The sequence below is a fragment of the Corvus hawaiiensis genome, chromosome 1 (assembly GCF_020740725.1).
Source record: "Corvus hawaiiensis isolate bCorHaw1 chromosome 1, bCorHaw1.pri.cur, whole genome shotgun sequence".
Lineage (NCBI taxonomy): Eukaryota > Metazoa > Chordata > Aves > Passeriformes > Corvidae > Corvus > Corvus hawaiiensis.
Genome location: NC_063213.1, coordinates 55780076 through 55803450, shown reverse-complemented (window position 1 = coordinate 55803450; position 23375 = coordinate 55780076). Strand labels below are relative to the sequence as shown.

Genomic DNA, 23375 nt, shown 5'->3' with positions numbered 1-23375 from the left:
CCGTAACAATACTGGAGAACATACCTGGTTTAGTGGCTTCCCTTCCAGGTTTTGCAGCATATACTGTAGCAGTTTACTTTTTTTTCCTAGTGTGTATTTTCTATTGCTGTGAAGTCTTGCATTGTCCTGTAACTCAGGTCATTGTCCCGATTAAACATATGTTTACAGCCTGGTACTGGCATTACCCTGGCTTTAACTGAGCTAGCCCTGGTAGCTACGGGAGTGAGAAAACAGGGACATTAACAGCATCCAGCAACTGGAATACTTGGTCCCTAGCCTGAGAAATAGTCAGATCTGGTTAACCTTGTTTTCATTGCAATCTCTACCCAAGCAGGCCAGGGTAGGACAGGTCCAGAACCACATAATCAACCTGCAGTCTTCCATTGCCCTGCTGATGTTCCCTGTACTACTTTATCCGTGTTTCAATCGAAATACAGTCAGCATATGAGATATAAAATACACAGATGTTTTCGTATAGCGTTAAAGGAACATGCCCTCATCTTTCTCAGCTTTGCCTCCCAGTTTATATATCCTCTGTCTTTTGTTCTCTGACACCCCCCCAGGTTTTATTTCGTCTCAATTTCTTGGTTGTGGTACTGTGCATAGTGATGGACCGACCCTACCAGTTCTACTACTTTGTGCCATTAGTCACTGTCTGGTTTATGATCATTTATGCCACCTTAGCTGTATGGCCTCAGATTGTCCAGAAAAAAGCAAATGGTAAGATCTTTTTTTTTTTCCTTTTTGCTATAATGGCAAATTATAACAAATTATAAAAATTATAGAAATGGCATTGTTAGTAGATCTCAGTCTTTTTGTTAGTCAAAATATGTTAAGCAGCTGCTCACAGAAATACTCTTTGTCATAGATGAATTAGGTCAGTTGAAAAATGTTAACAGCTGATAACAGAACTCTGCCTCTGGTTACAGTCAGATTAGAATACTTTTTAATAGGTTTTGATCATCAGAAATGTGTTTTGCCAATAACTGTAATATTAGTATTGAATGGAAATGAAAATCATAGGTTGCAGTGTCTGTGCTTGCTGAGGCGGTGTCTGTCATATGCTCGTGGGTGCAGTGTGAGCAGGGCGTGTTTAGATTTCTTGTTTTGTGTTGCCAATGTGTCTGTCCATCTTGAGCACCAATTCTGCCTTAGCTGGCCAAATAAGAACATGGGGCTGGCTATCCTACTATCTGAGATTAAGTGAGCTATCAGAAGTATGTCTTGTGATACAAATATTTAAAATAAAAAGTGAAGTGAAATCTCAGTTTATGTGTTGCAGTTCATTGAAAAGCTGTAAAGCATGTGATAAATGCTTATTATTTAATTCACCTAGATTAGAACTAAAACCTTGAAAGCCTTAAGTCCTCATTCCCTATTGATGGAGGAATATCCCCATTTTATAGCCTGAAGATATGACAATGAAATATACTAAAATATACTAGGAATAGATGCTGCAAAAATGCACTTAAAGAGTAGTTTTACAAGATACCTCAAGGGCAGGTATCTTCAATTTGATTTATTTTTCTGTGAAGGCACTTTTCTTCCAGAAACAGAGAAATTACCCTTGTGTACTTTGGAGCGATAGTGTACTGTGAAACTAGAAAATCTTTCAATGACAACTTTCAGTTGTTTATGACCCTGTTCACAGCTGCCAATTTATATGGCAGGAGGGGGAGATGATCTCTGTTGCAGCGTTGAGGCTTGGGTAGAGCTTAATACCAGCCGACAGCTTTGAGGAGTAGTTTCTTAGGCTTGTTTTAAAAAGATGCTTGCCCTTAATGACCTGCAGTTGAACTTTGGAGTAAAACTGGTATCCCAAAGTTTACAATATTTGCACTACTTGTTTCACATGACAAACAACGGGCGTTTTTATGTATATATTTATTTACATTCACCTAGAGTAAGGACTGCCTGTGCAGAGTGTTTGGGAAAGCAGAGGTTTTAAAATAGTGTTTCTGTTCGAGCACCTAAATTCTCTTCTTTATGTATGTTGTCCCTGTCTTAGACATGAGGCTTAGTTTAGGCTTAATAGGTTGTTAATTGCTGTGAATGTTTATTTTAATGGCTTAAAGTAAAATTTAAATGTAGACAGTAATAAGATATTGCTGGTAATATTTTAATATTTATTTATTTATGAATGGATCTATTACAAAGCATAGCTACACTAAATAATTGGCACTTGTTATTTAATGTGTCCTGGGGTTTGCTATTGAAAAATTAATGACAGTATAATGATATTTCTTCCTCAGGGAACTGCCTATGGCACTTTGGTTTACTGCTGAAACTGATTTGCTTACTGACATGTATATATTTTCTGTCATATTCTCAGGTTAGTAAATCCTGGCTATATTTATCCTTAATGACCTAAGAGTTTATTATTACCTGTCTCTATATTTTAATGTGCTCTCAATGTGTACATTTGCTCCAGTATCATAAATACAGAAGAACAAAAAAAGAACCTTTTGATTTCTTTTCATATTTGAATTGGTGTGGGTGCTGGAAAAAAACCACAATTGTGTGTCTTACTCATTGGTTTGTTATGGTTGACATATTTTAAATGTACTGCAGTGAATGTAGTAAATACAAGGGGCTATGCTTTGGGTTTGAGGTGGGGTTTTTTGATGTGCTTAGAGCTACTGGGTTTTGCCAGCATATGGTGATGCATATGGTGGTATGGTGATAATGAAGTTCTATGTCTTTGGCTTTGATACATCATCACAAGATTGGTTCTCAGGCTAAATTAGCAACTCCCTGAATGCTGTAAGTACTGCTGACAGAAGTCAGGGCAGAGTTTGTCACTCCAGGATCCTACAGGGGGGTTGTGTGGTTTTAATCCCTCACTGGTTTTCAGCCTGTTGAAGTGTGGTCTTCTTTGAACTGTGGAGTGCATATTCCTTGTCACAACATCTCAGTAGATCTCTCCCTTTGAGAGCAGTACAAAATGGAAGGCATGCTAATACCTTAAGGAGAGGCAAAACTGAAACTCTCTTTCATGTGAAGAAGTTTTTTTCTTTTTTGTTTCTTTTTTTGTGAGGGAAAGGCTTCTAAGGAATCCTGTTATTTTTCTAATGCCCCGTAGCTAGCGAAATAAGGATAGAGTAATATTAAACATGTTATTGATGTAAATTTAGTAAATACAGTTGACATCAGTGTTAATGCTTTTGCCATGTTTATCTTTCACAGGGTGCATTTGAGAAGATATTTTCATTTTGGCCATTGTCCAAGTGTTTTGAACTGAATGGGAATGTCTATGAATGGTGGTTTAGGTGGAAGCTGGATCGCTATGTATGTAACATTTGCATAAATTTATACTGGTCTTTTAAGTGCATGTTTTGATTTGTGGGAGGAGGGAGGGTTGTTTTCCTTTCCTCCAGAGAAAATAGGAGTTTGCCTCAGTGTTTAATAAAAGACTAGGCTGCGCCCACTTTAGTTTTGCAAATGTCTATCAAAGCCTAGCTTACAAGATGGAGGTTGATTTATTTGCTTCTGGATTTAAAAAGTGAAGTGTAAAGTATCCTAGATCTGTCTTTTCTCAAAAATTTTACTGTGAAAATGTGAAACCTGTAGCACTTCAAGTTGTTGAAATACAAGGAAAATTACTGTGGTAGCATTTTTAATAATACTTTTTGGAAGTTTTATCAGTTAAGAATATATTTCTTTTAAGGTTACATTTAAAACATTAAAATCAGGGTCTTGGTTCCCAAACCAGACTATTGTACATATTTTTAAATGGTTTTCCACTGGGAAAGTGCTTTCCTTCCAGTTATTGACCCTACAATGTGGGGGAATAGAACAGGGAGACATTGGTCTTTTTTTCTTTCCTTCTTGGCAGAGGTAAGTGGAGTTTCTAAGATGGAAGCCTTCATGTGCTAAACTTACCCTTAGTGGGATCAGTGGCACACATCTCCCCCTGGGGTCTCTGGGAGGTGAAATCTGGGTTGCAGAGCATTGTCACACCCAGGGCTCCCCAGCAGCAGCTTGGCTGCTGTGAGCAGTGTGGGTTGGGTGGTGCTGCTAAGAGCAAAGCTCAGAATAAACACAGAGGACAAGCACTGCATGGGCCTGAAACAGCCCTGTGTTGCCAGCTAATGAGAACTTAGCATAAGATTGTAAAACACTCTGTTGAAGAATTGTATCTGTGAGAGAGGGAAGCACTTGTCCTGCTTCTTGAATGTTTTCACCTGCCAGCTTGGGAGAAAGCCAGAGACTCGTGGTTTTTCTCCAGAGAAAGCCTTTTTCAGTGGTGGCGTAGATTGCAAAGGGAATAGTAGGTACTTGAAAACTTCTTGAAATTTCATCATCTTGTCTTTAATGCTCTCTGAAGCTTAGTAAAGGTTCTTTATTTGTAGGTTTTGAGTTGAGTTAAAAATGCAGTTTATGGCTATCTCGCATAGAAAGTCTGGTTTTGTTTGCTTCAGCAAATCTGGGAAAGGACCTTTTGAAACATAGCTTTAAAAATACTTTTTCTGGTAGTATTTCTATTAAGAGTTTATACCTGAAGTACTTGTAAAAGTCATGTAATATTCATTGCATTCCATTTGTCTTTTACAGGTGGTTTTTCATGGGATGCTGTTTGCATTTATTTATCTGGCATTGCAGAAACGTCAGATGATATCAGAAGGAAAAGGAGATCCTCTTTTCTCCAACAGAGTTTCAAATGTTTTATTATTTATTTCAATTGTGTCCTTTTTGGTAAGTGTCTATTATAACCTAGTATAATCAGGTTTGTAAATATCTGAAAAATAAGTTTTCCAATGTTCTTGTTTAGTCAATATTATCTAATACAAACCTTGAAAAATCAAACCTTTATCTGGAGCTATTTCAGCTGGTTTTTTTTCTGTACAACCCTACCTATCTAGTCACTAAAATATTTTTCTGTTCAGTCAGATGTAGATGAAAACATCATTACTCTTTCAGTTCATTGCAAAGCTTAAAAGAAAATTGGATCATAAAAATAACGTGGTAGATAACACAGCTCTTATCTCCACACTTGATTGCTTGTCTATTTTTGATGAAAAAAAGTTGTACTAATAATTATTCATCAGATAAGTATTCATCAGTTGCAAAGGAGAATTTGAGAGAAGCACAAAACTTAACATCATGTAGGTTTTTTTCTTAGTGTCCCACATCTCAGTGAACCAACTAATACTAAAGCAATTCAAAACAGCATGCTCTTGTTTCATTTTTAAATGTTACATATAATTGCTACACAGACTAATTTTTTAATATCTTTTAGACCTACTCTATTTGGGCTAGTAGCTGTAAAAACAAGACAGAGTGCAATGAGCTACATCCTTCTGTTTCTGTGGTGCAGGTAATTATTAATGCTTTTGAGTACAGTGATAGAATCTAGTCTGTTCTTACTTGGGCTTTTTTAAAAATTGCTTTAAAATATATTTGTGCTTTAGCATGGAATGTCAGATATTAAGCTTCATTCCCGTGTCTGAAAGTGAAAAAGAGTTTAACAACGTTGGCCAGTTTTTCATTGCCTTTAAGCACTGAAATTGCACACTGTGATTGTGGTTTTGATTTATCTGGATGTCCTTAGTGTAGGTTTCATATGCACCGTTTAAGTCCAAACCCAACTTTTGACTATTTGCATAGCAGTGGAAAAGAAGAAAGCTGTGGAGGGGAAGAAAGGTGTAGAAAAGCATGAGTGTTTGGGAGGTATTAGTGTAGGAAGCAGCCTATGGGACCCTCTAGTCGCTTTCAGGCAGGGAAGAGGTGGGCCACAGGGCCATCCATGTGGTTTTCTTAAATTTAGATTTTCCTCCTGCTGTGTCCCCTGCCCCACTCTACCCCAGCTGTCTCATTCTGTGCCCTGTTTCTTTTCTCATTAATTTTTCCTGCTCTCTTGAGGGGCAGCATGTGGGACATGATTTTTTAATATTAATTTGTCCATCTTGACACCCTTTCTTTAAAAATCGAGGGTTAACTCAGATTTGTGGCCACCTTCATTTTATGCTGGCATGGTGAAACATGTTTGTGACTGTGCCTAGTAAGCGTATAGTAACATCTGTCAGCATCAAGGCCATGATTTTACTGGAGATATAAATGTGACTTGCTATTCTGTAAGAATATGTGTAAAATATTTTTATTTTCAATACCTACTTTATTAAGTATAAACTGCATTGATTTCTGTTCGGTTTATATTTTTTTTAGTTTTTAAAGAAATTTTAATGCATGATGTACTTCACTTAGTGCAGTGAAAATGGATACACCTTTTATGTGTTTGTAATCAATCAGCTTGTCATCCACAGTCACTTTTTTTGTTTTACCTTTTTTTTTTTTTTAAAAACAAAGATTTTGGCATTCATCCTCATCAGGAACATTCCCGGATATGTCCGATCTGTGTATAGCTCATTCTTCGCATGGTTTGGCAAAATTTCTTTAGAGGTAAGTAGAATGGCCAGAAGTACAGTGAATTAAAACTTGGAAATGTAAGGTGATGTAATTGTCTAGATTGGAATATAACACATAAATAGAAAAAACACTTATTTGGCTTAATAGGTACCATGCTGTCGTGTTTGACCTCTTTTGGCATTACAGTTTTTGTTGCACTTAAAAATCGTGGCTGTAATAGCAATATCACAGTACCAAGCTTAATTCTTGTGCTGTTTTAGGGGATGGGGTGATTTAAGGTTGTGAGAGTGGGGATTAAATGCTGGAGAATGCTGCGAGGTGTATGCAGTTGGAAGATAAAAATTTAGGCCAGTTGAAGAATTTGCATGAATTATACTTACTAGTGTAAGTACACTTATAAATGTGCTTGCCCTAGATAGCTTCTTGTGACTAATAAAGAAATGTACCATAACAAATAAACCCCTTCTTAATGCAAATGTTACCTTGTTCCATTGAGTGTGTATTTTTAAACAGTAGGAATTATCTTGCTTCCCATTTTATTTGCTGTTTAGTGATATTAAATGTGACATTTTATTGTATTACTAAAATATATTTATAGGAGAAACTTATTGCAATACAGTGTATCTGGAGTACAGGACTTTGTGGGGTTTTTTTAAGGGTCACATTTCACTCCTCCAATTCCTGGTGAACTTCAGGTGCTCCAGGGAGCTGGAGTGCATTCATCAGTAGGTGAAGCATTCTCTCTTATTTGCAGGCCCATCAGTTCAGATCCTCACCAGAGACAGTAACTGAGGGAGGCAGATTCTCCCCTGCTCTGATGGAATGTATCCAGTGTTCCCCTGAGCCGTATTTGGTTAAGGGCCAAGCAAACCCATTTCACTTTGTGATTTAACAAGCTCATAGTTTTGTTTTGTATCAAAAAGACATGTGGAAAACAGCTTCTTACTGAAGCAGAAGTGTGACAGTTGATGCAATAGGAATTACATGGGTTTGGATTAGTAAAAATATTTACATGTATAAGTACTGTTAAGCTTTTTTTTTTTTTTTTTTGCAGCTTTTCATTTGCCAATACCATATTTGGCTGGCAGCAGACACAAAAGGGATCTTGGTGCTCATTCCTGGATATCCAATGTTTAATGTTCTTGTCAGCACTTTCATATTTGTGTGCGTGGCACATGAGATTTCTCAGATCACTAATGATCTAGCACAGATTGTGGTTCCTAAAGATAACTCAACTCTGCTGAAAAGGTTGCTATGCATAGCTGGATTTTTTTCTGGACTACACTTCTTCTCAGCAATGCAAGATCAGTCAAGGCATTAACTTGGAAACTTTCTTCAGGTTTACTTTGTGTCTGCCTGAACAAAAATTCTCAACTGGAGGTACAAGAAGACATTTAAATTAAGCGTGTGGAAAATGTATATAGTGGAAATGTACATATTTTGTGTGGAAATAGCCTTCTCAAATAATCTGAGAAACAAGAGTGCACTGTACAGAATTGCATGTGAAAATGAGTCTTTTCTACTGGATGTTTGTTTCTGTTTACATATCTGTTGAAACGGGACACGAGGCTGAGCAGCATCCCGGGCATATCACGGAATGCAGCTGGCACTGGGTGAGCCGACGGCGAGGGGCTGTTCCAGCGCACGGCGACGCGGGGCACGCGCTGCCATCCTCGGCAAGGAGCAAAGGCAGCACACGCGGAGCCTTCGGCACCGCCGCCCGGAGCTGATCCACTGAAACCACGGCACCGCTCTGAACAAAGCGGTAATTGCTGGGTAGAAATCAGTGCTTTGGGTGGAAACAGTAGTACATGTTCTACGAAACCCTTTATATGTGGAAGTGAAAAGTAATCATCAGTTCAGTGATTGAAGATTATATACAAGTTTACATAATATTTTGAGGGTTTTTTAGAAATTCAAGATGTGTTCAGCAAATATGGTGAATTCTGAGATTAAATTTTTTTATTAAGAAAATTTGGGGTTTTATCCTAAATTACTTGCTTTCTCATAAACTTTCCACTAATTCATTTAACTGTATGTAGTTCTGTGTACAACCCCAGTGAACAAACAAATGAATAATTTTCAGACTCAGTTCAAGATGGACAATTTTTGGAAGTCCCTCCAACCTTTTTCAGTCAGATGGAATCCCCTCATATCCACTCCATCAGATCTTAGGGGAATGGTGATCTTTGACCGTCTCCCTGTGTTTGTAGGTGACCTTGAATTAGGTCTTATTATGGAACTGGTGCCATACTCCATGCTGTAATAATATTTACATTTAAAAGGATGCAAGTCAATCTGTTGGTATCATGAGGAGGAGGGATTGATGGTCAGCTTTGTTGTATGCAAGTGGTTGAGTCTCAGAATTACAAGTGAAATGAGATTGGAGCTGTTTGGAGAAAACTTTTTTCCCATCCTTTTTAGCAGTGCCCAGTCTTTCTTACTAATTCTTTCCTTTAGCAAAAAACCCTGTAATTGAAAGAAATAGTCCTTCAGTGTGACAGTGACAAGCTGTTATTTATGTTCTACTTATCAGTGAAGTTATGGACATTTCTTGGTTGGTTGTGGGTTTGGTCCAAGTGATAGTTCGACCTCTAGTTGCTTTTTCATTTTATTCTTCTGCTATTATTTGTTAGCAGTCAAAAACATAAACGCAATATTATTTTCCAAGCATATGTGCAATTACGTATGGTTATGAACAACATGAATCCTAATTTGTACCATATATACTGCCACATGCATGTTTTTGTTCTTATCCCAGGTAAAACATTGAATTCAATCTCACAGCCATGAATGAATGCAAAACAAATTTGTGAAAAGAATGACTTCAATTTCTATTTTTTTGTGTGGTGGAGAACAGTTTCTGTTAAAGAATGACCAGTCATTCATCATGAAAAACAAAAAAGAAATCATTCACTTCCCCCAAATTTAGCAGTTTTACTAAGCCTGCCAGCTGTTTTCAAGATACTGGAAAGATACTCAGTGTTTGTTCTGTGTGCATATTACTTCCAATGCTTGGGAATTTAACCTCCTCGATCAGTAAATTTGATTGACTGAAGGAAAGTGTGTAGGTGGACACCGTAGTGGGGGATAGCAAGCATAACCTTCATCTATGCCAGTATTATGAGCAACAGGGAACTGTGAGCTTGAGGGATAATTTTTGTTTTGTTCTTCACAACTTAAGTATTGTAGATACAATTCTATTTATCTGTTGTACAGACTTGGTTAAAAGATTTATTTTTAATGTTTGAAATAATGCACTTGTTTACTATTACTGTATGTGGGATAAATATATTTTCTTTTCAGGTTATGTAAAAATATGAAGTAATTTAAACATTAAATAAATGTGCTGTGGATGCTTATTTTTGTAACGGGAGCAGCATCATTTAAGTAAAAACTTTCTATTGCTTGACTCCAGCTGCGCTGCAGTTCACTGAATCACAAACTAAGGCAGATGAAATGCAGGAAGATTGCTCTGCAGTAAATTGCACTGTCCCTGAAATTACAGCTCCAACAGCCAAAGCGAGCTCGGGGGCCCTCAGCAGAACTCCGCAGCGGAGGCGTCGGATACTTTTCCCTGCCAGGAACTCTGCAACAGAGCTCTGCAGGAAAGCAGAGGAACTGACTTGGCTTTTCTTTGGTCTGGCAACATCAAGAAACCAAACCCAACTTTAAGACTTACCTGAGTTAAGGAATTTAGATTCTACTTTAGCTACTTAAATACCACTCTCAATAGAAGGGGCTCGTTAAGCAAAGGAAGTACCAATCTCTTTAATCCTGTGACCAGTGACAAAACACAAGGAAATGGCTTAAAGTTGTGTCAGGAGGTTCACATTGGATATCAGGAAAAGGTTCTTTACCCAGATTATGGTTGAACAGGCTCCCCTGGGTAAGTGGTCACAGCACCAAGGCTGCCAGAGTTCAAGAAGCATTTGGACAATGCTCTCAGGCACATGGTGTGACTCTTGGGGATGGTCCTCTGCAGGCTGGGAGCTGGACTGGATCTTGATGAGTCCCTTCCAAATCAGCATATTCTGTGATTGTGATCCTGATTTTATAACCAGGGAGATACATAGTTCAGGTGCCCACACTAGACATTAAGGACTGCAAATCCTCTCTATCCTTTCCAGTTAGGACATCTGTTTAGGCATCGTCCCCAGTTAAACCCTTCACCATTAGCTCCACCCCAGTTCTCAGACCTGACCATGCAGTATTGTGTCTGTAACATTAAAAGGTGTAACAATGTTGTTCAGGCACCCTTTTGTAAAATAACCAGTCAACAATGTCACTACTTTGTGTTTTCCATTTTATTAGATTATACATTTCGTGTATGTACAAAGACAGCTGTAGGGCTTTCTATTTAATTTGGTTGCAACTTAACACAGTATCAATGCATATTGCCATCATATAATGTTAAAAAGAGGCTGTGACTTTACTGTCTTAATTATTACTAATTCTTTAGCCATTAAGTCTCTTCAACCAGCTTTATAAATCTATGCTTTCAGAGTAACTGTTTTAATAAGTAAAAATAAATAATTTGTTATTAAACTTACCTCAGCTAAATGAAGCTTTCAATCATAAAATAGTCCAGGTATTCTTAATACCTGAGTGCCCCACATCATTAGATTCTTTCCAAAATAGGTGGAGCCTCCACTGCTACAAACTGATTCTTTATGCATGTATGTAACAGTTTATTTCTTTAAATATATTGGCACTGTTACGTTAATACAAATAAGGTGGGAGCAGCTCAACTGGTAGATCCATTGATTGTCATATCATCCTGGAGTTATCAGAAATTGCTATGATCCACACCCAGTACTATTTACAAAGTTTAATCTTAAGTTGCATTAAAAATCATTATTTAAAATCCATTCCATTCATTTTGGTTTCAAAACACTGACAGCTGATACATTTGAAAACAGTAGTATAAACTAATAGAAGACAAATGCTGATTGTACTTGATTTTTTTTACAGCTTGGGTAAAAGATGAAAATGTTTAATTTACTATAAACCTCACTGTGCAGTTTTGTAATTCACTTTTCACTGATAACCACCCAAGCTGCTGGAAAGAAGGGGGGATGTCTGAGGAGGCTGACTGACTGGTGAAGTCTCATCCCTGGTATCTTTTGGATGAGGTAGGAAGGCGTGATGGATGCCACTTGGAAAGTGAGTAGGAATGGCTCTTTATTCCACCTGTTTCAGGAACTGCCTTTAATTTCTCCACTTGAATGCCTGTGCCTTGAACTACCTCTCCTGGTCTAACAACCACCAGCAGGATTTGCTGCCACATTCTGTGGGCTGTGCTGAGCATGCTGGGCAGCTTTGTAAACTGATACTGAAGGTTTGACAATATACAAGTAGGTACCACGTACTGAGCACTGCTTATCTACTTTGCTGCCATAGTTATCATACTTGTTGCACAACATTAGTCTAAAAAGCAGCTCAGGACTCGTTCTATCTGCAGAGATCCTGCATTCAGGTCCGAGCCTACAAACACGCCATTGATGCTTAAAAATTAACGTAAATTAAAGTGTTGTGACAGAACGGGGTCATAACTGTAAAAAGAGAAAAAAGCAAACCAAAACCCACAAAACCGAGAGCAACTACTTCGATCTTTTTACAAAATGACCTCATTTTACAGATTCCTTTTATCCTCAGTCTTAAATTCCAAAATTACTCAAATTTCTCTTAGCAGAGACTTCAGGAACCTCAGCTAAGGAAATGTAGCCAGCATTTAGCAATTTTAAAGCAGACGCAGCTTTCTGCTTACAATGCAATGTCCTGATGAACATACAGCTTCTGAAAGAGAAAATATTACAGAAAAAAAGACAAAGCGTAAGTGTCAGCTTAAAACAATGTGATGCTTTGAGGTAAAACCCCAACTGTTGGTGGCAGCTGTCACAGCTGCAGACCCTGATGTCCTGTGTTATGCTGCATTTGAAGATTTAAAGAAGCATCAGAAATTCATTTAAAATCTGGTGAAAAGTGTCAGTAGACAAATTATAGTTGTCTATTGAAAAATATGGAAACCCCAGTTCAGATCCTTTTAGCAAACTCCATATATTATTAAGCTTTCAGCTGCATGGACAAATGCTTCTCAAAGAAACCACCTCCCAGCAAAATATGCCTTTAACTAAGTTCTTTTTAAGATGTGAAAATATAATCCCTGGTTTACGGGGTACCTAGTTCTCCTGCAACACTGTGTTCCAAAAAGAAAAAGTATGTAGAAGATACAAAAAATAAACAGCAATAGGGCTGTTTATTGAGCATATCACCAAAAAAACATTAAAGAGTGTTTTTAAATTAATCCAGGTATACTGTACCAAATTAAACCCCTGTTTATTTGCAGACATTAATTTTTGCCTACAATAGTTTGTAACAGTTTCTTCTAACATAACCAGATGAATGAATGGACAGATTTTAAATCCTTTATTGCTTACAGGCTTTCAAATAGCATAAATATCTGGTAAAAGAATTTTATCATGAGTAGTTTTAGTTATTTTCTTTGGGAGGTTATTTCTTTATTTATTTTTCAAAAATAATTTTTCTCATTATATTTGGTAATCTCTAAAAAATTAATATCTAATAGATGTGCAGTACTATTTCTCAGCCTTATCATGTTGCAAGTTTTCATGCTTGTATACTACTGCTTTTTCTGTGCAAGTATTAGGCAATTATATCATCCCATTAACAGTCTGAAATCTCTGAAGTTTTGATTTCCCTGTTAAAACTTTCAGGAGAGATCACAAGACAGAATAAAGCTTGATATTTATTAATACATATATATACACATACATATATATATATGTATATATATACATTAAAGATTACTTTCTGAATGTAACAAATATAAAAAGTTATCAGTGTTTACAAATTGTCAAAAATGTCCAAAGTACAAAAGGATACAGTACATCAGTTATATGGAAGTGATTGTACTCCTGGCACTGAAAGCATCATAATACTGTGGGCATGCACAATATACACCAGAGGGACTCATGCATCGACCAGAACAAATAAGGAAGTGAGACAATTTGCTGCCTTCTTTGATTACAAATTCATTGCTTCTGTTAGTTTTCTTTCCTCAGGAATACCATTTACCTGCAAATAGATGAGAATTTATATAATCCATCAGTGGCACATGATGCTTCAACAATACTGGACTGTCAAGTGTGAGCACAGCACATAAATAGTATTTATTATTCCTTTATCAACAACCACATTCAAGAAACAGTACAAGTACAACCTGGATCAAAAGCTGCCATATACATGACAAAGCATTCTTCTGGGAAGGGAGAAGGCTGGTAAAAGATTGTTTAACAGGGAATTTATCTTTCTATTTGGGATCTAACAGACTTCATAGGGAGGCTGAGGCACAAAACAGAAAAGATGGCACATGGTGTACATGCAATATTTGGTCTTTCACATTATAGGAATACCCAATAAGCTTTTCCATCTAAGCACCTTAAACAGTCCTTGTGAATTCTGCCTATTGACAGAGAGACAATTATAAAACCTAATGTGACAATTATAAAACCTAATGTATCTTTTCATATTGGAGAGCAATAGCAATTTTCATCAGTGTAATAAACATTAGATGCCAGTGGTCACCCTTCACACAATTCTTTCCCAATTAACTTTTAACTTTGTGAAATAGTCAAGCATTATGTCAGCTATTAAGTCTGCCTTTTTATATAAGGTTAAAATAAAACCATTCCTTACTGGGGATTCAGATAATTCCTGAAGTGGACAACAGTTATTCTCCATGGTCTGCTCTTCAAATTACTAAATATGGTCTACTGAAGATTTAAAATAGAAATTTCTTATTCATAGCTATGATTGATAAGATATTAAATTCCCTGAGTATATTACTGGGTATTTTCTAGAGGAAAGGAAGAAAATTTAACAATGAATGTCTCATTCTACAGGTTTTTTGGCCTTAGGTGTTCTATTTCTGTAAATTTCTTACCAGAACAGATCAATAAAATCGATTGCTAAGCTTGTACTCATGCTACTAAAAAACTCTTAGTAGTGCCTGAATTTTGTTTTAAATTGTATCTAAAAATCTGGGAACAAGAGTTATGGATATCCTTTTAGAAAAGCTGCACGAGGCATATGCCATCATGTCATGGAAGTGCTTGCAGGATCACCTGCACATCTGAGCTACAAAACAAGGTGTCATTATAAACTAAGGGAAGAGGAGGAAACACTGTGTCCCAAATACATTCCACCTCCCACCTCCCTGCATTTCTGAGAGCTTGTCACAGGCAGGGTCTGTGATGAATAAGAAAGAACAGTTGTATTCTACAAAAATAATGTACTACAGAAAATACAGACATGGGAGAATTCTTAAGATCTAATTTTAGGGCAGTTTTTCAGTGCAACTCCCAAGTGACAGACCCGTGCTAGCTTGTATTTCATACCTTTGCAAAAATGCCTCACTGCTGTCACAGTATCACCAGGTGATTTTGCATCTTACTTGCTGCAAGACAGACTCGAATTCTTGTAATGAAACAGTCACAGCAGAAGAGCAGCAGTGTGACACTTTTATTCTGCCTTCTAAATTCCTGCAGTATTGAGTGTGAAGAGCTGTGCTAAATGTCAACCCAAACCAGTGCTAGAGACTCTGGACCAAGGCTTTGACTGCCAGGGTCATCCACCATTTCCAGCATACAATGAAGCACACAAATAGCAAGGCTATCAGAACTGCTGTCAGACTTTTTATACCTATGTTTTTAATTTCCACATAACAAAACAACCCACATGGGCAGAAACATCTATTATATACTTGCCTCAAATCTTTGAAATGTTGTCATACGAAATTCTCCTTTAATCCCCGAAAGCAGTAATGAAGAAGAAGGATTTTCAATGAAAAGAAAGAGTTGCTTATGTGACTCCTAAGTTAAAACAAATCTTCCACTTGGAGCTGTAGTTCCCATATTGTGTTCCAAAGATATGTGTCTGTCTAGAGTTTTGATTAAATACCTCTTTGAATATTTAAAAATTACACTTGGCCTCTACTTTTTCCCTGTGTGGTCCTTATCCCCTCTCACATGTCTTTGGCTGTAGGTTTTTCTCAAACCTGAGATGCTAAGTAGAGTCAGCCTTGGTCCACAGTCTGATGGGTCATTCCTGACCTCAGCCAGTACATGAGCAGTTGTGAGAATAATATAAAAGTGATGACTTAGGACATAGGAAACCTCAAACATGGATGTGCCTCACCACAGATTCCCCAGTATCCACTCTATGTCTACTAACTGCAATAAAGAGCTCATTCTTCAAAGCTTAACTAATATTGGTGGGAATTAGAAATCTGGATTTCCTATCAAGTGTCAGAATATGAAACATGTAGCTGCATTTATGAATCCAGCTGTAGCTTCACATAACAGAAAATTACTTACATGAGGTTTCTAAGTTAGCTGAACCAAATTCCAGCCTCTCACGCAGAGTCCTAACATAGCATTTCTTCCTTGTCTAATCAATCCCATGCCAAAATTTTCACTGATGTATCAAAAAAAAAAATCTACAATGACAATTCTGTAATACTTTATTTGAAAATAATTTCCACTGTCTACAGACTGTATACAATTTGACTAGGATTTCCTCCACACTGGTCACTTAATAATTACAGTATTTTCTGAGTACTGACCTGCACTCTGCTGCTGTGGAATCTGAGTCTGATGTGGCAGGTTCCTATAAAAAACCATTTAATATCTTTAATGCTTCCATACAAAGTCTGAAGTGTATTATGATGAAAGCTCAGTATTTACACTTCATTTTTTTGCTTATGAAGCAATAATCTTTTTTCACTATGCAAATATAGATATCCAAAGGTTGGCAAAGACCATGAAATAAAGACAATTAGTGTTAAAGTGGTTCTTATTATTTCACTTGTCAGCTACATTCAGAAGGCTCAGACTTGGTGAAATGCCAGAGGTAACAAGAGTCACCACAGGTTTCTGATGTTTAGCAAAGTTTGGTTTTTGTAAATGAATATTCCATATTCCATGAATACAGCAAAGGTGACAGCATTTGCAACTTCATTTTTGGCTGTGAAATGAATGAACGGTCAGCCACTTAAGTGAACTGGTCTGACACGTTCATCAAGGCAAAGTTGCATTTTGTGCCCTGCTTAAGTGTCTATTTTAACAGCTACCAGATATTTAGGTGTTTTTACAGAAAGGAATTAAGGGTTACAATGTAGGTGAAGCAGATAAATACCCTATGTACAATTCAAGAAAGCCTTTGGTACAGGATTTGGCACCCCAGTCATAAAATCTGCTATTCTGTATAGAGAAGCTGTAAAAGATGGGGCAGGGCACCTTGCAGCACTTGTACAAGGAATAATTTATACAGCTGTCCTTTCTGGAGAATTTAGCTTTGGGACAGGGAGAAAAAAACATGCCTGCAGCATGGATCTACATAGTGAAAGGAATTTAGGACAAGCATGTTTAAATTAGGGCTGAGTTAGAGCTGGCACAGGACCAATACCACTGGAGCTATGCAGGCCTGCCATCAGAGGAGATACCAGCTGGAGCTGGTGTTACAGCACAGCACTGAAAAATGCCAGCCACTTCTGAGACCACTGCCTCAGATCTGCTTGGCCCCAGGCACTTCAACTAAACCTCTCCAGAAATGCTTCTTTGCTACAGCTCTATGGACTTGTCTGAATTAGAACATGTGCAAAGAACTGGGTCTGTCTAACTAGTTTCACTAAGTTACTGATAAATGAACTCTAAAAACAGAATTCATTCTTTTTCTGGTTTCTGTCTTGGAAAGCGAGTGGCAACAATGGAAACGGGAGAGACCTATGAGCGTTTTTCTTGGCAAGTCTGAATTTATTATCTGTGTCATGGAATATGTTCTTCTGTTCAATGTCAACATTTCAAACACAAACCGTGTGTGACAGGTACATGATTAACCACTTACAAAGTCTGGATTTTCTGGTACGAAACTACCACCGACTTGGTGGTAGTTTTATACCAGAACCCCAAAGACAGGGCTCAAGAGATAGGATATCTAAAATAGAACAGTTTTAATTGATTCCTCTGTCAAATGTAGTTTTTCTCCAAAACATGCAGAAATCTAACTGTTCCATGCCAAGCTTCTTGCAAGCCTGCAGACTGAAAGCCAGCCATTTAATCTTATAACAGAAAGCCTTTCTTTCTGCTGCAAATGCAAACATCAGAGCAATCTTGAGCTAGAGAGCTACTGAATCCTCCATAAGAAACGCATTTCGGAGGGCAAACTGGAATCTATAGTTAGATCGTGCAACCCAGTGAGCATTAAGAACCAAGACCAAGTGTGAGCACTTACTGCTGTGTCTGCATCAGAGGCATGCTGGTGTTGTCGTAGCTGTCCGTGTGAAGGGGCGGGACGATCTCGCCCGTCACAGGGTGGAACACGGGCAGCGTGGAAAGCGGCCACGCGATCTCTCTGTTCTTAGACATGTCACGAAGCTCTTTGGTTGATTTCTGGATAGCACTGTGGTGGACCAACTGGATGCTGTGTCAGAAGGAAATAAAACAGTGAATATCTATTTTAAGTGCTCTATCAAAACGGAGAGACTTTTGCAATTATTATTCTTAAAGTACAAGGACTGATGCATGCTACAGACTACAGTGCAACAATTACAACCTTTGCACAGTTAAATTAATAAATATTGGATTTATTCCATTTTTAAGGCAGTAATTATTCCATTAGCTTTTTCTGTCTGAATAGATATTTTTCATAGGATTCAAGACTGTGCATTCTTATGGCTGATGTTCCATTTATTTGCTGCAGTTAAAGTTTTGGTTAACTCCTGATTCTTGTGTAGATTCATAAAAGCTTGTAAATTAATTTTAAAACGCGCCATAGTATAGGCACTGGACACTTTCCAGGATATTTCTTCTCATCATTTCAATCACTTTAAAAGACAGGCTGAAAAGTCCAATAACCAGGAGTATTGACTGCATATTAACATACTTATTCTAACAGCACTATTTTATTTTGAATTGACAATCTTTAATTTCAAACCCTTTTTATTCTGCTTTTCTATCCTTGCCAAGACTCTGATTTAAAAGCAGCTTTCACATTTATGAATTAAACCATGAATTAGAGAGAATGAAACAAGATTATGACACACATGTATGAAGCATGACGAGCTACTGAGAATGAAAATTAAATGGTAAAAGAAAAATAACAGGAAAGAAGACACTTACTCTGGTGTTTGCATGTTTCTCTTTTCCCTAAAAACAAAACAAAATTTATGAATTAAATAATAGCATTGATAGTTGGAACATTAATCTATCTGATGATGAAAACAGTATATGATGTAGAAATGCTGACAAGGTTATTGCTAAACGCAACTTGGCAGCATTTGCAATGGGGTTTATGATGAGGCCTTGATGAACGCACGTAGAGAGATGTGATAGTGGTGACAGACATACACACAGACACACACACAGGGAAATGAAAAATGCAGGTTAAAGAACAAGCTTCTGGCTAAAATAAATTCTGTGACAAAATGAAATTGTAGTTTGTGTAAGAAATGGCAGAAATCACGTTACTTGCTGCTTTCCTTTTATGTGTTTTTCTTTTATAGTATGTCTAAATTCAGTTAATCTCCTCAACCCAGTTTATGTTATGAAAGTTAGCATTTTAGAAATTACTTAATATTCTCCTGAACCAATGATCCTTTTATTAGTATTTTATTTGCTGGGGTCATTTTGGAGAGCTGCGCACATGTGGATATTTTGGGGAGTTTTGTGCATATGTTGAGTATTTTAACCCTTTCTAGAACAACTAAAGGCCCTATATCCACTTGCTTGGAAATTAGTGCATGTGCTTAAGTGCGAAACAGTTCAGTATTACAAGCAGATATCTTTTGGCCTGTTTTAAATGTTTATAATGAACTGAATGGAGATATTCTAACAAATAACCTTCTATGCATTATAATCTTAGAAAAGTCTAGTTACTTATTAGCATGTTAAAGTACTCACACTCCTTCCCGTCGGCAGCACATGATATAGGCAAGTATTAGAAAAAGCACCAGTGCTATTGCCGAGGGCACTGCCAGTGTAATTAGGAAATCCGAGTAATAGTCTCTGCTTTTCAGTGTATCAGAAGGTGGCTTGTATTCTCCACCATCAGGTAATATTCCCTCTCCACGAATCACTTCCTGAAAGGTGGAAACTTGTTTTGTATTGTCAACCTGATACCCAGGGAAAAAAAAGAAGAAGAAGAAATAAGACAATTAAATAACAAAGCAACAGAATGTAAAAACAGTTGGGTATTTAACTAACCATAACATATAAAAAGATCCATATTACACATTTGATAAATTCTATACAATTTCATCCAACCACTTTTTTTTAAATAATAGAAGCTTACATTTTATGAAGCTTCTGATCAGTGTGGTAAGTGATGTTGTAATATTACTACTCTCTTTTGTGCCTGCATGTCTTTTACGGATTAATTTTAGGTACATCTCACACAAACAGTATTTGAGTAGAAGTTCAGTAAACATCTTTAGTGCAAACTAATTAACTGATTCTGATTTCTTTTTGATTAATTAATCCATTTCTTTAGTCTTCCTGAATAACAATGCTGTCCTCTCTTGTATAAGGTGGCAAAAATGAAGAGTCACGTACCTACAATTTTCTTCCTTCTCCTTCTTCATATTGAGCTTTACATCCAGTGCTTAAAAGGTCAAGAGGCATCAACTGAGATGCCGAGGACAGCTCGTTGTCCCCCTCACACAAATTCAACTAGCTTCCAAAGGCTGCATTCCTGGTCACAATTTTTTGTGTATGTGTGTCTGTACCCAATGATCCTAGAAATACAAACCTGTTTTGCTGCTAAATTTCCTATTGCTTTTGACTGCCATTACCAGATGACCTAATTTTCTGCATCCATTTTTTTGTTATCTTCAGTTAGATGCTACTGTCAGTTGCTATCAGTGCTAGCTTTATGATCATTGATCTCCAGATCATTAATACAAATAAAATATTTCCTTACATGCTTGACCTTTTGTCTGACTGTTCATCAAGAAATCTTGCAACTGATGGTCATTTCTTTATAATTTACACTTCAAGTCATAAAACGCTGTATTACAACTTAGGCAATAGGTGAAGAGATTTTTATGAACTTCCAGAGATCCTTCTGAGCTTCAAATGTGCGCGCACACACACACATTATATATATATATATGTACGTGTTTGTTAAACGAAAATTAATTTATGTATTCTCTGCTCATTAATTCCACAGTATCTTTTATGTTAGGTACACTGAGTTCCACCTGGCTGCTTAGCTGAATCTCAAACCCTAACAATGGACAAAAAATATGTACTTATTGATGTGACTGACAGAGGTCAGTGTGAGAACAAGCTGTCAGAATGCAGCTTCAAGTGGAGTATTTATTACATTGCCCATCCTTGCAGAGTGTGGGACCCCCAAACTTAAATCCACTCTTTGATATGGTGCTAACTGCCAATGCTACCTCATAAATAGTCTGAGGATAAGGATATGATGGCTCTATTTTCTATCACTTGTTTACATTGTGGATATGGGAAATAGAGCTCAACTCCCTCCCAGCGCATAGATCTGGGGAGAATTTCTGTCTCTCAGCTTGCCTTGTGAAAAGCAGACTGTGATTAGATAGAGGGAAGCTTGGCTCCCTTTTCCCTTTGATGCAGCAGGTTACAGAAGAAATGCTGCTGGCAACACTAAACACCCCTAAGACAGTTTAAATTCAGTTACTGTGGCACACCGCCAAAACAAGTGCTAAATTGGAGATGGTTGTGTTACAGATGCTGCAGAAAATAACACTTCTCTAAAAGCCTGTTCCTGTTACACATCCCAGGGTGATCTCTGCTTTTCTCAAACCAGCATGACAATGCTGCTTCATGGTTAGTTTATGAGCCACTGCCACTATCAGGCATTTTTTTCTAAATAAGTACTCCTAACCAGCTGCTTTTCTTTCTGCATGGGCATTGCTGACTGTTCTTGCATTAGTGCACTATCCCTCTGCTGCTCCTTTTAAAATTCATCCTGTTTTCCAAGACTGTTTCTCCAATTTCTGAAGACCTTTCTGAATTCTGTTGTGTCCTTCAATGCACCTACAGATCCTTTCACTTTCATGGGGAACTACAAATTTAATTTAATAAGCACATCCCATCATCCAGCTATTAATGAGGAATAGCCACGAATTACTGTTAAATCTGCTATGATTATGGCTACCAACCAGCTCTCCACTAGGTCCTAGCTTCATCAAGGCCATGTTCCTGGGCTTGTGAGACAGTATCAAAAACCTTACCAAAAAGGAATGACATTTGCTGCTCCACCTTGGTTCTACTTGTTCCTTGTAGAAGGAAATGGAAGATTTGACATAGTATGTTCTTGCCAAAGACCAGCTGCCTTCTGCTATTTTTCAGGTGCTGGTAAGTATTGCTGTGTACACTTGTGCCTTTTACAATTTCTCAACAGAAAGCAAATAAAAAGCAAATAATCTGGGTATTCTTTTGAAACAAGTATTTTCCAACCTTCTAGAAGCTTTCCTAATTTACAGTGTATAGGCAGAAAAGACTGGAAGTTATCCAATCAATTTTGTGTATGAATACCTTTCCTTATACTCCACATGTTTTTTCCATTATAAAAAGCATTAATTATCTCCCTTTCAGCTTCCTCCTGGGTAGTGTCTGAAGCAGCTCAACAACCATCTAAATTTATTTTTTATACCTTCAGCATCATTGTTCAAATTTATCTGCAACATTCTCTTCCAATACTGTACTATTTCTTGATTTTCCTTGCAGGAACTAAAAAAAAAAAAAACAACCTTAAAAAGCCTCTTTGGGAATTAGTCTCATTTCATGGCAAATACTCTAGTGTTCAGTTATCATTTTTCTTGCATTTGACTGAGAAGAATGTTCCTATTTATTATTTCATTAATCAACATTACTTTCATTCCTTTTTCTATTTAATTTTTAATATAAAATACGTTTTAGAGAATTTTCAGAAACATTTTTTTAACAGCATAGTATTAACTGGTCAGTGTAGAATCAGTATCTGAGAAAATATGTTACGTATGCACACACTTTATAGGGAAGCAAGCGCAACAGCAGTATCAGCATTAAGCCCTGGAGTTCTCTAGCCATTTATAGAACACACTGCTAGTGAAAACAAATACAGTGGTTTCACTGGGGCTCAACTCTAATAGAATTTAGCCTACATAGCAAAATCCTTTCACAATCTTGAGGGTGTCTGCTAGGTGAAAAAAAATCAGTCACAATGAAGTGGAATTGGCAACGTTGTCTGACCAAACTGCCAAAACTCTCAGCTGTACTTCTACAAACATCGCTTTTATGCAACAATAAAATAACTCACCAGAGAGATTTTACACCAGTCAATATGGAATTGAGTGCGAAATTTTTTATCACAGGTTATTACAGGCTCCATTTCTTGACTGCACCTCAGCTGATTTTGTGGGTTTTCCACTTCTCGTAAACACGAAGAGAAAGGAACATCTGCCCCAACCATCACATACACACTGCAGAAAGAGATGAGTGACAGACCAGCAGGATGTCTCAAAAATCCCCAAAGGACAATTATGTACTCTTCCAAACATTACTGCTGTACACAGTAGCATTCAGCTGTTATTTAAAGATCGAAATTACTTTTTAAAAGTATTTTCCTTCATAGTATACTTTTCTCTTTTTAAGCATATAAGTAACAGACTGAAATCAAAAGGATTTTTTTATTACAACATATTCTGGTTTGCTTGTTAGTGTAAATGTTTAATTACCGTCAGTGGTGTCAATTTCTATGAAGTCAGAGAGCTCCAAGTGTGGCTTCCTCATGTAAGTAAATCAGTACTACTTTTGAAAATTGTACTAAAATAGCATCATTTTGTCTTAAGGAAATCTTTGGTCTTACTCATCATAGTATTTTAAAAGAGTTTCTTCCCATGTTTTCAAATTAAATTCACAATGACTATTGCTAAACCTAATACAGATGTGCACATGCTAAACCCC

General features: G+C 37.2%; 2 protein-coding genes across 12 annotated transcripts in view; one reads left to right on the top strand and one right to left on the bottom strand.

Annotated features, from left to right (window-relative positions):
• CASD1 (CAS1 domain containing 1) overlaps window positions 1-9783 on the top strand; it is a 29238-nt gene extending 19455 nt beyond the window's left edge. For both annotated transcript variants that reach the window (XM_048305261.1, XM_048305264.1), the window contains exons 12-18: window positions 564-720; window positions 2253-2332; window positions 3187-3288; window positions 4555-4695; window positions 5240-5317; window positions 6307-6399; window positions 7421-9783. In XM_048305261.1, coding sequence (XP_048161218.1) covers window positions 564-720; window positions 2253-2332; window positions 3187-3288; window positions 4555-4695; window positions 5240-5317; window positions 6307-6399; window positions 7421-7687 — 918 coding nt within the window. In that variant the 3' untranslated portion in view covers window positions 7688-9783. The remainder of the gene's footprint in view (window positions 1-563; window positions 721-2252; window positions 2333-3186; window positions 3289-4554; window positions 4696-5239; window positions 5318-6306; window positions 6400-7420) is intronic.
• An 872-nt stretch (window positions 9784-10655) lies between these two features.
• SGCE (sarcoglycan epsilon) overlaps window positions 10656-23375 on the bottom strand; it is a 33364-nt gene continuing 20644 nt past the window's right edge. For 4 of the 10 annotated variants that reach the window (XM_048305285.1, XM_048305276.1, XM_048305353.1 and 1 more), the window contains 7 exons: window positions 22729-22891; window positions 19347-19558; window positions 18567-18593; window positions 17680-17868; window positions 16013-16056; window positions 15156-15190; window positions 10656-13464 (listed from right to left, as the gene is read on the bottom strand). In XM_048305285.1, the coding sequence (XP_048161242.1) occupies window positions 13414-13464; window positions 15156-15190; window positions 16013-16056; window positions 17680-17868; window positions 18567-18593; window positions 19347-19558; window positions 22729-22891 (721 nt within the window). In that variant the 3' untranslated portion in view covers window positions 10656-13413. The remainder of the gene's footprint in view (window positions 13465-15155; window positions 15191-16012; window positions 16057-17679; window positions 17869-18566; window positions 18594-19346; window positions 19559-22728; window positions 22892-23375) is intronic. The other 6 variants (XM_048305307.1, XM_048305318.1, XM_048305296.1 and 3 more) reach the window with 5 other exon arrangements.